The sequence below is a fragment of the Dasypus novemcinctus genome, chromosome 10 (assembly GCF_030445035.2).
Source record: "Dasypus novemcinctus isolate mDasNov1 chromosome 10, mDasNov1.1.hap2, whole genome shotgun sequence".
Lineage (NCBI taxonomy): Eukaryota > Metazoa > Chordata > Mammalia > Cingulata > Dasypodidae > Dasypus > Dasypus novemcinctus.
The window spans coordinates 65,957,557-65,971,219 of record NC_080682.1 but is presented as its reverse complement, the minus strand read 5'-3'; the positions used below and the strand labels follow the sequence as shown (position 1 = coordinate 65,971,219).

Sequence of the window (13,663 nt, the reverse complement as noted above, 5' to 3'; positions counted from 1 at the left end):
GGAACGTGGGAGAGTGTGGGCTATGGTGTGGACCATTGACCATGAGGTGCAGCGATGCCCAGAGATGTACTCACCAGATGCAATGAATGTGTCATGATGATGGGGGAGAGTGTTACTGTGGGGGGAGTGGTGGGGTGGGGGCAGTGGGGGTGAATGGGGACCTCGTATTTTTTTAATGTAATATTTTTTAACAAAGGAATAAATTGAGTAGAATTTGAAAAAAAAAAAGAGGTGGAGAGTGGTTAACTTTTTTGTTTACAGAGGTGGAGGTGATCAGTGAGGAGGGGGGAGGATGTAGTCCTCACAAAGGAGTATGAGGAAGGGAAAAAGGAGGGGCAAGCGACAGCAGGCTGAGGGGCTGAAGGTGGTGGCAAGGATAAGGACAGAGACGAAGTTGGAGGCACATTGGGAGAGGGTATAGGAGAAGCTTGGTCTGTTGGATTAAAGTTGAGTTTTTGGGAGATTTGATAGGTGGGTGAGAGAGAGATGAAAGTTTTTGAGATGGTTTCTGGTGTAAAAGAAGAATTTGGGAGGAAGAACAGAACTGGCAGAATAAGGGGCAATTTGCTCACTGGGATTGCAGGCAGAAATGAAGGAAAAGGAAAGCCTGAACATAAGGAACCTCAGACTACCGGCTGCTGTGCTGGATGTAGTTTTCTAAGTTTGGGAGAATTTGGAAATTGAAAGTGGTGTGTACTGGCCATTGACTTTCATTGTTCGACCACACAGAGGTTGAACAGAAAATGAGTTTTTTGGGTCTAATGTTTCCTTTTGGGTACAGAGTTTTGAGGTTCTGAAGGTGACAGCTTGGAGGTGTGGTGGTTTTGGGGGGCCTGAAATTGAATTCCCCATTTTAGGTGGCTTGGGCAAGATTAAGACTCTCTAGAAAGGGAAGAACAGGGAGGATTCTGAGTGTTCCCCATTTTAAATGACTTGGGTGAGACTAAGGATCTCTAGAAAAGAAAGAACAAGGGAGATTCCGAGCAAAACAGGTGTCCCTGAATCAGTCAGAAATCTCCAAGGAAACAGGAAACTGTACTTGTCTCTGGAGCCAAGGGGTTTCTTCTCACAAGGACTCAGGCCTCCTGCCCACCATGGCCCTTGGGTACAGTGAGGATCACTGACTTAGCACTAGGTTTTTTCAGTGGATTGTACTGGACAACAGAAAAAGGAGAGAGAGAGAGAGAGCAGGATCCTTCAGTGCAGAAATCCTTGACTCACCCAGCTATGATTCAGTGTTGGTGTTGGATGGGTTCTCAGCAGTGGCAGGGGGAGATTCTTCACCAATTGGTCAGTCTCAATAGGACTCCAGTCCTGGATTTTGGCACCAAATGTTAGAGAAAAAAAATGACACTCACTGGGACATGGAGACTGACATGATTGCAGGCAGAAAGTTTATTGGGAAGTTCTACCAACAGAGGAGTTCTGAAGAATAGACTTCAGCCTCCCCACCAGCATGGCAGGGATCTGAAAAGATACTTCAGCCCACTTCTAGCAAATGTGATCATGAATTTATAGAGTACATCTGTAGTCAGGAACATGCTTAGTTACTGGAAGTGGATTGAGACTTGGATAAGACCAATGGGCCAGTAGGGATGGCTAGGGGATGGTGGGCTGGGGGTAGTGAACTCTAGGGATGCAAGAGGGGTTGGTGGTGTCATGTAGCTTCTTTGCCTATTCTATTGAGGAAACAAACTTTATCTGAACACATAGGCTCTGGATGGGAGGCTGTTCTGTGTCGCAGGAATGCAAGGCCTTGTTTGTTAACCATTAGAAACCTTGTGATCAGTTAATCATTATAAACCTTGTAAGGGAGAAACCTCTAACATTCCTAAGAAACCGCTAACAAAGACCAATGTCTGATTACTGTTGACTGACACATGTAAATTGGATTTAGGAAAAGCATATTAATGTAGCTGAAGTGAAAGGAACGTAGGTATTGGAGTTTGATAGCCCTGCTTGCCACTTTTCTTTGTCATCTACAGAACGGGGATATCTGTCCACCTCTCATCAGATTGTCACGAGGTGTAAGTGAGAAAAATATGTGAAAGCACCCGGCTTTGGTTTGTCCAAGGTCATTTGATTTTGAGTGGTAAAGTGAGAAGGAAAGCCTGAGTTTCTGCATCTCATTCATTGCTCTTTTACTCAGAGTATAAATTATTTTTATCAAATTGAGTATTAGCATATCAAAGACTAGATTTAGTTCAAGGAGATCAATATGTGAGGGGGACAGGCCCTCAAAAACTATTGGACCTTTCCTTTTCCCTATAAATCACAAAGTCAGTCAGTCTCAGTTTCAGCAATATTATAAATATTTTGTCTTCCAGCTTCCACACTTTGGTCTACCCTTTTGCCTAAATTTAAGAGGGGTGTTTTTCTCCAATAAAGCTGGTTTTTCATAATAGTCAATTTAAAGTGTTAAAATTATACAAGCAAAAATAAATACATCATGTCCCCATTGCACTGCACATACCTACTTCCTTGCTAGTATACACCTTGCTGCAAGTGAAATTTACTTGGGATAATGCTTTAAGCCATCTATTTCTCATGGAATTACTTTTGAGTGAAATTTGACAAGAGTTTTTCTTATATGTCTTTTTTACCTAAACCAAGTAGAAAAAAGAGCTCCCATATTCCAAAACCAAATGGGAGATGAAATTTAATCAAAGACAAAGTTAATCACCTCCCTTGCAGAACCCCTTATGATCACCTTTTTCCCTTCCCATATAGTAATATTCCTGTGCTAAATCTAGCTCTTCAAGGAACCACACTTATTTGGCAAATAAAATTCATACATGGCATGATATAAAAGATTTGGTTGCAGGAGACCAGGCTTTCATACATTCAGTGGTACATGCTTACAGTACCATTCAATATTGCATCACCATGAACAAGTCAATTTGCCTCTTTGAGTCTTTCTATAAAAATGAGGAGATTCAAATTACAAGTGCAGTCTATCCCCATGTAGTTTAGTAATCATTCTGCCTCAGACATTCTACTGAGCACATTTATCACATATGCATTACAGAATTTAGGGAGTCCTAATTTCATCCTTGAAAGAAGGGCATGCATGGGTGGGAGAATTTAGACTTCACACAAGAATCACCACTGCAAATCCTCTCGGTTTCAGATTAGAGAGCCTTAAGTTACTGGGCTTGAACTGGAAAAGCAGGTTCTCAATGTCCTAATTGTTTGTTGTCTTTGAAGTCTCACTGGTACCGATTTGATAGAAATAGAAAAGATGGACCAAAGCTATAGAGAAGATCAGATAAACTATCATCCTTAAGAGCAGGACCTGAACCCATTTCGGAAAAACACAGATTCACATTTCCCACCCAAATAACTTAGAGTACAAAATTTTCAAGCAAAACACAAAAATTACAAATTTTTTTGTTATCACTTTTTTTTTGTTTGTGTGGGTTTCTTATGCCAAGCATTATCGGAAATCTTAAAAAAAAGCAGAAAGCCACAAAGAAGGCAAAATTGTGGTCATATTGACACTATTTTGCAATTGCTTTTATTACTTAAAAATACATTATAATATAAGTAGATACCCTCACTTCCAGGAATTAGTACTTAACCATCATCCACATCCCCAGTCTAGAAAGGGGGCTCGACTTAGAGTCTTATTTCTGAAGAATAGAAGGGAAAAAATAGTAAAATCCTGATAAATACTACATTAACAAAGTGATAAAAATTAACATCACCAGTGGTGTTTATGGATCTCATGTAGCCCCACTCTGATGTAATGAAATGGCACTTTGTGAACTCTGCTATCTTCCTCCCCAAAATATATAACCCCAGTATAAACATGAAAAAATATTAGATGTACACAGACAGGAGAACAGTTCAGGGGATTCCTGTCCAGCAGCATCAGAACTCTCAAGGTTATGAAAACCAAGGGAAAAATGAGACTCCAGACCAGGAGAGAGACATCAACTAAAAGGAATGCAGCATCTGTGTTGGATTATGGAATAGAAGGAGGACACTAATGGAAAAACTTGTGAAAGTCTAGTTTAGTTAATAGCAATGTACCAATATTGATTTCTCAGATTTGAGAACATACTATGATTATATAAGATATTAACAATGGGGGGAATTGGGTGAGGGGTATATGAGGACTCTTTCTGCTATCTTTGTAAATTTTCTGTAAATCTAATACTTCTGCAAAATGTTATTAAAACAATATAAGCATTTGCCATATAAATAATTATTTTTGTAGCACCTTATTTTTAATGAATTTATAGCTTTCTGTAGCATCCATTAATGTGATCATGCCTTATGCAGAAACTGGCAGGTAGAAAGTGCTCAATAAAAGTTAGATTTGTCATTACTGCTGTTATAATTTTCATCAATATTCCATTGTCATTATTGGAAGTTTCCCTATCTAGAGTCCTTCCCATACATGCTGCTCCCTCCTTGTTTTGATTTTCTTTATGCATTTAGATAGTGTTGCCTGGCTTTAACATTTTCTGTTCAGTTTAAAGATGTTCAAGTATAAGCCAGCTGGGAAAAGAAAAATCATTATGCTCTTGTTCTGTTTCAGTGTCATCCTAGTGGCTGTTTAATAGACCTCTGCCTCCAAATGGGTGTTATCATGTTTTTGAAGCAGATATGGAATAACTTCATGGAACTAGGATACCCGTAAGTACCTTGTTTTGAAAATTGTCTTCTGTGTACAGTTACAAAGAGAAAGGAAAGAAACAAGTCTTAAGAATAAGGAGACAGATGATGGTTCATTTCCCACTTTGCACCTTGCAAAATGTGTAAGACCATCTGTAAGTCTTTCTGAGCTTCAATTTCCGTGTTTTCAAAGGGGATCTTCAGTCATATCTACTTCAAGATTAAAGGGAATAATAGTTGTAGCTTAATAGTACTCTGTACAATATATTAAGACATGTCTTGGTTTTATTATAACATTATTGATAGTAGAGTGTCTTGGGAGCTGCCAGCTGACCATGGTTATTGTTGCTGAGGTTTAGCAAGGAGAACCTCCATTCTCTTCAAAAGAATACAACAAAGATAAAATCCTAGACTGGAGATTTTGTACTCTGAGTTACAACCAAAAAATAAAAATTTATTAGGGCAGGACTGAATGTTTTGATAACATCAAAACAATAGATAAACTTTGTCTGTGAAATGCTGACATGGAAGAATGCTACCTGCACACTTTCATATCTGTTAAAATATTTAAATACAATGTGTTTAAAAGAATGTGTATAGAAGCTTTGTGGCCTAATTAACCAAAGATTAAAAATCTGACTATCCAAGCAATTTCCTGACTATGGGGAGATTGATGGTATAACCACGTTAGGCTTCAGTCATCAAACTATATCTATTCTTTCTTATTGGCCTAAAAATGGTATGAGGATTTTCCTGAGTAGAGACCTGAGGGTTAGAGGGGAGATATTAACCCTGAAATCATGTTAAATTACAGGCAGTCTTTAGTCATGGCTTTCAAAGCATTATTGTTGTCATTATCCATTGGCTTCTATATACAAATGCGCTTTGGACAGCCTATTTTCACCATTGTCATGTTCAAGGGATTGACCTGATCACATTTAAGTTCCTAAAGGGACAGTGATTAGACATAACCTGCTGTTGTTTTTCCAACACCTGGGCAAAGGATTTTTTGAAGAAGATTTAGCAGGAACAGAACATTCTTTAAAGCTATGATGTTCAAACTTTTAAAAAAAAATTTTTTGTAATTTTTGAACATTTAAAACACAATTCTCTTTCTTCAAGGAAAATCTTAAATAGAAATCAAATAAATAAAATAGAGAAAAGCAGACCTACCCCCAATTCCACCTCCAGCCCCTTTTCATCCTCATGAGGCTGTAGAAGCAACTTCCATGGGACATAATTTGAAAACCTGTCTATCATTTTTGTCTAGCTGCATTGCTCTTCCAACTCCTATTGAAGCTCCAGGCCTATGATTAATTAAAATTGAGAGCTGGGTTATTTATTCTGAGTCCTGTGAAATCTACCTCATCCTGGAGGTAATTTTTATCTAGCTCTTAGATAATTTATTGCTCAGAAACCCATAATGTATGCATGTCGCAAAATTTCAAGACTAACACTGGGCTATGAAAAGTATTGTTAATTTCCTTTCCAGGTCTAATAAATGACTCATAGATACTCATCAATTGCCTGACAATTGCTGTTCACTATAATAGCAGAATGTTATCATTAAAGTTCAAACCTGTCATGTTTACGGACTCAGAGATATGACCTGTTTAAAATTACACAGCTAATGAACTGCAGAGTGGGAACTACAGTTTAGGTCCCTTGAAACCCTATCTAGGAATCAGTTATTTAACGTGGAAATAAATTTTATTCCTGTTCAGAGAGAAAGCCCCAGAAAGTCTTGCGTTATGACAAATGAAGGGCTCAGACCCAATCATAACTTAAGGGTTTAAGTGTTTATTAATATATAGGTGGAAGTGGGGGAGGACAATCATAGAAATGGATGTTTGTCTAGTCAATGTCAAAGAGCACCTAAGTGTATGGGGTGATGAATTACTAAATAAATATATAGACATTTATAGGGCCCAGGGGAGTTCTGGAAAGCTGGAATCTGTCTCTGAAGCTAAGCTTGGAAGTTAATAACCTACAAATTTTTCCAATTCCCAGGAATGCTAAGTGCAGTCCCAGTGCTTTCCTTTGTTAAAGCACTTTAAATTGTTCATTATATGCTTAAATAAGAGCTCAAAAGCTCTTGGTCTGCTTTATGATGTAGGTTAATCCAGAACTGGTGGTCACGGCATAAAATCAAGCGGGAAACACAGGATGCTTCCATACCTCAGTGGGAAAATGATTGGAATCTACAGCCCATGAATATCCATGGACTGATGGATGAGTACTTAGAAATGGGTAAGGAAAGAACCTTCAGCAAGGCTGTCTTGCCTTCTTGGTATTATTTTTCTACTTTACCACAGGCTTTTCTGTAAGAGAAAAATCATTTCTTTCCTCCTTTCCAAACCCAACCATTCAAAATCACAGCTGTATCTCAGGAGAGCTAGAAAAGATATTAAAGCAGTACCCTTGAAGGTTTCACATGTTTTGCCCCCTGAGAGCTTTGGCATTTGATGAAAATGAAAGTTTTTCTCATAGTGGAACACCTAGCTTTTGAGCAAATGTTCGTGTTTGGAAGAAAAGAAAAATAGAGCAGAACAATTTCTTAGTTTAAGAAATGTACCATCCCACCCAAACAGAGCAATAATTCCTTTTCAGTACAAATTTTTGCATGGAGCCATTCTGAGCCTTGGCATCTTCAAAGATGAACTGTTGGAATAGAAGCTTATTTATATTAAGAAAATAAGGATTCCCAATCTGACCATTAGAATCACTGTCCACTGCCTTGACATTTGCTTTTCTTTGGACTTCGGGTTTCTCCATTTCCTATCTTAAAAAAAAAAAAGAGGACAAGATTAGCTCTCTTGGGCCCATTCCAGTGCCATACGTTTTTCTTCAAGGAGACCCTTTACCTTCTGGGTCATACATGCTGTATGATGTAGAGGTGCAAAGCACATGGACTTTGAATCCATGCAGAACAGAATTTAAATGCAGATTCTAACATTTTCTATCTACCCTTTGGCAAATTTACTTATGTCTGAGCTACAGCTTCCTCAGCACAAAATATGGATATGAGCATATTTACCATGGAAGGATGTCGAAAGGATCAAAGTCAATTTATGTAAAACACCCAATCTGACACAAAGAAGGCACTCAATAAATGATAGCTGTTCATAATATTAATTTTCTAATGCCTTTCTTTTGCAGTTCTGCAGTTTGGTTTTACTACGATCTTTGTCGCGGCGTTCCCTCTGGCCCCTCTTTTGGCTTTATTAAACAATATCATCGAAATTAGGCTGGATGCATATAAATTTGTCACCCAGTGGCGGAGGCCTCTGCCAGCCCGAGCAACTGATATAGGTAGGATTCAGAAATTAAACAATCTTTGCACTGTTAAGGCCAAGAGGTGGCTTGATCTCATTTGAGCACCACTTGGAGTTTCTGTTGCCAGGGTTTCCCTCCAATTTCAGTGACACTAAGCAGCTTTAGTTAAGAGAAGAATGAAATAAACCAACTTAGTTGAGACGATTCCTGGTGAGAAGCTTCTATCTCTTGTGAACCTCAGATTTTTTTCTGTAAATACACCTTTGGAAACAAAAAGTTTCCTTCACGTTAAATTGCATTAAGGCAATGAATTCTAGGAATGGCTACCATTGTATTGTACACAAGAATATTCAGATTCTTTCTGTTCAAAAATGTATTTAATTTATTTAACTGTGTTTCCTAAGATACTCAGAAATTGTGTTTTTTTCCCTTACAACTCCAAAATAGGAAATAATTATCTTTTTTCTTTATATCAGAATAAAAATATTATTGCTAAATAACATAATAATACATTTTGCTAAAAATTTAACAATACAGAGAAAAATCATATATGTGTATATACACAATACCAGCACTCAGGAAGAACCAATATTGTATTTTAATGACTAGCCTGTCTGTTTTACTGTGTGCACAGGCACATATGCACTCATTCAAGTTTTATCAGTAGCTTCATAATAAACTTTTTTTCTCCACAAACTTGTTTAATACTGAAAAGTATCTCCTTCCTATCTTTCCATGTTAGTAATTATGTCTCTACCTCATTCTTTGCTGATTGCTATATAGATTTCTATTATAGGGCATATGGCATTTTTGTAAACTCTGTCTCCTAACTAGAAATGTTTGCATTCCTACAGTTCTCTGCTCTTACACTGAGATGAACTTTTTCATATATACTTTGTCTGATTATTTCTTCAAGGAAAAGTCCTAGAATGGAATTCTTGTTTCAAAGAAATATACATTTAAAATTTTAACGCATTTTTTGGCAACATGTCCTCCAGTAGTATCATGCCAATTTTCAATTCTACCATAAGAATATGAAGATCCATTTTCCATTTCCTTAACAACTTTAGGGGTAATAAGGGTTTTTTGTTGTATTTGTTGTTGTTGTTGTTGTTTATTTCATCCTTGATAATCCAAGAAAGGAAAATTACTTCTTGTTGTGTTTACTTGGATTTTTATAACTAAGAGATTAAATGTGAGTCCATATATGTATTGTTTACCCTTGCTAATTGTGTATATGCCCTTTGGCCACTGTATCTAAATTGATCATGTCTGTTTCCATATTAAGAATAGTAACTTTTGATATATATGTTACAAACATATTTCAGATGCTGATTTTTAATTTATTCACTTTATCATGAATAAAATTTTAAAATTTTTATATAATCAAATGTATATCTCTTATTGTTTTATGATTTGTGGCATTCTTAGAAAGACTCTCCAGAATGCATGTTTTTTCACATGTTTTCATTATTTTTAAATTTTGTTTTAGTTTGTTTATCTAGGCATTTTTTATGGTTTTATTTAAATTGTGGGTTCATCAAAATTTGTTTTTAATGAAAGATTTAAAATTGAGATCCATATATTTTTTAATTACAGTGGCTGAAAATTTTTGTCTATTCTTTGAATATTTTCATTTCCTTAGCAAATTACTCATTTATATTCTTTACCCATTTGTATTGGGTTGTTTGCCTTTTTCTTATTAATTTAAGGATTTTTTTGTATATTACACATATTAAGCCTTTTTCTGTTTATATGAAGCAAAAGTTTTCTCACAAGCTGTTGTTTTCTTTTGACTGACTATGGTGACTTTTTTATAAAGAATGTTTAATTTTGATATTTTCAAGTATTATTTGTTTCATTTATGAGTTCTATTCCCTTGTCTTATGATCTCCTCCAACAGATAAATTTTAATATTCTTTTCAATTTTTTTATTACAGCTCAATGTAGCCATATTTTAATGATTTTGAAAATTAAAGATGAAAAAAATTGTCATGATATCCAATCTCCTTTGGCCCTTTTGAGTAGTTCTTTCCAGGACTTTTTTCCTGTCAATATGTTTTAAGCTATGTTTAATCCTAGTTGGAATCTCAGTTTTTATTTTAATCAATGTTATATTGATTCTGTATACAACTTTGAAAGCTTTAGTTTATATTTGTATGATGCCAGATTGATAGTTTAAGAAGTAGAAAATATCATTGAGTGATTTCTTCCAGATCTTGACACCAAACTCACTTTACTTTTTTGTGTCTTTATTTTAAAATGATACTCGACAGACATAATAGGCAAAACCCATAGTGAATAGAATATTTCAGAGTTTGCACAATCATGTATACCTTGAAAAAGATGTTTGTTGGTTTCATTCCCTCAACAACTTCTGCACATTTGATTAGGATTTGGAATATCTTGGACATCTGTGCTATGCCTCACTCTTAAAAACATGAATCAATAAATAACCAGCTTCTAATGTTATTTCAGTTTTCAAATCTCTCCAGATGGGTTCTCCCCAGTCTCTGTTAAAGTGTATTAAATTGTTGAAATATTTGGAGTGAGAATTTATACTAAGAAAGTAAATAATTGGCAGAGATATGGTTCCAAAGTATAAGTAAAACATGCTTTCCAAAATAATATTAATCAGAATTATAATTATTTCATTCACATTCTCTATCTTTAATCTTTCTTTAAAAGGTATCTGGTATGGAATTCTTGAAGGAATTGGCATATTGGCTGTGATCACCAATGCATTTGTAATTGCTATTACATCTGATTTCATTCCACGTTTAGTCTATGAGTACAAATATGGTCCTTGTGCACGTCAATCAGACAATTCTGTCAAGTAAGTTTAAAATTTACACATTTTCCTGATATATTTTAGCTTGTACTTAAAATGGGAAGTTTTGTTCTGTGACCATTAAGGATGATGTTTCTGATCATTGTATTTATGTGTTTCATAATTGAATCAAGCAAGGAAAAAAGATGACTTTTTTTTTTTGGAGGTACTGGGTATTGAACCCAGAATCTCATACATGGAAAGCAGGTACTCAGCCACTGAGCTACATCTGCTCCTCAATGAAAACTGTTTTTTTGCTTATTTGTTTTGTTTTCAGGGGGTACCAGGGATCAAATCCAGGATCTCGTACATGGAAAGCAGAAGCTCAACCACTTGAGCCACATCTGCTCTTACAACTATTTTTATAACAATTACTTTTAGAGTCTTTGTATATTACTCTCTCTGTTACTTGTAAATTTATCACATTTAATCAAAATGTTAAAGAAATGATAGTGTATTTAGAAGGAGAATTCTAGAGCTGAAAGAGACCCTAGAAATCATCCAGTGCATTCTTCTCACTGTATAGGTGGGGGAATTGAGGGCTGCAATGGTTTGGCAGATTCCAAAAGATAACAAAGCTACTTTGTGGGGACACACAAAATATGAAATAAGTATCAGCTATATGACTATAGAGATTTTTACAGAGAGATTGAAGGTGAGAACATTTCCCTAGACCTGCTTCCATGTGTTTTCTACTAAAATTTAGATCTACAATTGATCTAAAATTGATCTACAATTCTCAACCTCTATACTATGACATTTGAGGTCAGATAATTCTTTGGGCGGGGGCGGGGGTGGGGGTGGGGTGGTCGGGTCAGGGATGGCTGTCCAGTGCATTGTGGGACATTTAGTGGCATCTGGCCTCTATTCATTAGATACCAGTAGCCACTTCCCTACTTCCCTACTTCCCATGTGGTGACAACCAAAAATGTCTGCAGACATTGCTAAATGTCCTTTGGGAGGCAAAACTGCCCTCGCTTAGAATCACTGCTTTAGGGGATATAGGCTTTTCTGATCTTTCTTTCTTGAAAACCAGTACTGGGAAGACTGCAAGAAGGCATTGTATTTGCGGGACTTGGAAGTAGTTTAAGGAAGTGTTTTAGCTGGAGTGCAGCCTTCAGCATGAAAGCAGCGATAGGTGGTTGGCAGGAGAAAAACTGCTCTTCCTCCTTCCTTCATGAACAGTTTTGCACACACAGCTTATCTGAATGCAGACATATGCCCTAAAGGCAGAGCCCTAGTTTAGGACAAAATCAGCATTTACTGCTGGTGAATTGGTGTTTTCCCAGAAGACTAAAATACCTTCTTGAACATAAATACCTCAATTTTTCAAAGAGATAATGAATGTATAATTATTTTGTATTCATTTTATTAATATCTTGGTTTCTTGTCAAGGATCTTAACTTGGAGTCAAACACAATGGGTTCAAGTTTTAACTACATCTTTTTCTAAAACCATTTCATCAGTCTGAACCTAGTTGATTCATGAAAAATGTTCATAGGTCTTATGAATAAGATATGGAATATATGGTAATATTTTAGCAACTGCAAAAGACTAATTATAAAGTGGTTTAGTAATGATAGTGAAAACCCAAAAAGTCATTTTTTTTCCTAGTTCTAAATGACCTAGAAGTAGATTTTAAGGGTTTGAAATAGATGTCTTTGGCAGCCTTCCTTCCTGGAGGTATAATTTGTTGGTGTCTTTGCTGCCACCTAGTGGCAGATATAAATGAGGTGCTGGGTATCTGCTGTGTTTACATTTCAGGACCTTCCTTTTATGTAGATAGCACCTGACCTTTTCTCCATAGTCAAACACTAGGAATGTGGAATAATTTAAAGCACAGATGCGGGGCCTTATGCGAGGCTGAAACCATAGAATGAGAAGAGTACTTCGTTATTTAATTTTTTCAGATATTCTTGGCAGGTAAATTAGAGTGGATTTATTCCAGATTGAAACATATCGGAGTGAGGCAGCAAGGAGGACAAGGTGGCATTGGAGTAGAGGGTATCGGCAAGAGAGGAGTTGAAATGATAAATTGTGGGGTCTAAGATGGACAAGGAAGAATGAAGACAGTATAGCATGTAGTAAGAATCCAGGGTTTAGAAGGAGATAGATGTGTGTTTGAACCAAGCCTTGAACAACTGTTAGGCAAGGGACAGTGCATCTCAACATGTAGTCAGCAGATCCCTGGATGTCCCAGGACTGCGTGAGGCATTCCACGAAGTCAAAACTATTTTCATAATAATACTAAGACATAATTGGCCTTTTTCTCTGTGATGGACATTTCATTGGTAGTACAGAAGCAATGGTGGGTAAAATTTCTGGTACCTTTGCATGATTCAGGGCAGTGGCACCAAATGGTAATAATTATATTCTTCATCATCATATAATCGCCAGAAAAATTAAAATGCCAGTTTTACTTCAGGATTTCCTTGATGAAGCAGTGAAATGTATTACTTTTATCAAATCTCCACCCTTGGGTAAATGTCCTTTGAAGTTCTGTGTAATGAAATGTGGAGTATGCAGGAAGCACTTCTGCTCCATGCCAAAGTATGCTGTTTGTCTCAAGGATAAGAACTTGCCTGATTGCTTGAATTGCAAAATGAACAACTTGTTTTTTAACACAAAATAACTATTGCCAGGTAAACCATGATTATTCTGACTTGAGTATTGGTTGGCATACCTTTTTTAAAAATTCATAAAATCTGTAACTTTAAGGAAAATAACTGATAGCATTTGTTGTTGAAGATAAAGTTAAAACTTGGAAGTAAAAACTAGAATTTTGGAGAACTTCTGTCTACCACAACAGTGATATTAACAAATGGAGTTTTTCATATCTATGATAAAAATATGTCCATGTTTGGAAGATCTGTATAGCTCAGTGAACTGATATTTTCTAAATGACTCATATTTGACTTTACAAAATTATGATGG

General features: G+C 36.3%; 1 protein-coding gene across 7 annotated transcripts in view; it reads left to right on the top strand.

Annotated features, from left to right (window-relative positions):
• Window positions 1-13,663, top strand: part of ANO3 (anoctamin 3) — a 312,028-nt gene that overhangs the window by 281,508 nt on the left and 16,857 nt on the right. For all 7 annotated transcript variants that reach the window (XM_058305623.1, XM_058305627.1, XM_058305625.1 and 4 more), the window contains 4 exons: window positions 4,547-4,644; window positions 6,740-6,873; window positions 7,783-7,935; window positions 10,588-10,735. In XM_058305623.1, the coding sequence (XP_058161606.1) occupies window positions 4,547-4,644; window positions 6,740-6,873; window positions 7,783-7,935; window positions 10,588-10,735 (533 nt within the window). The remainder of the gene's footprint in view (window positions 1-4,546; window positions 4,645-6,739; window positions 6,874-7,782; window positions 7,936-10,587; window positions 10,736-13,663) is intronic.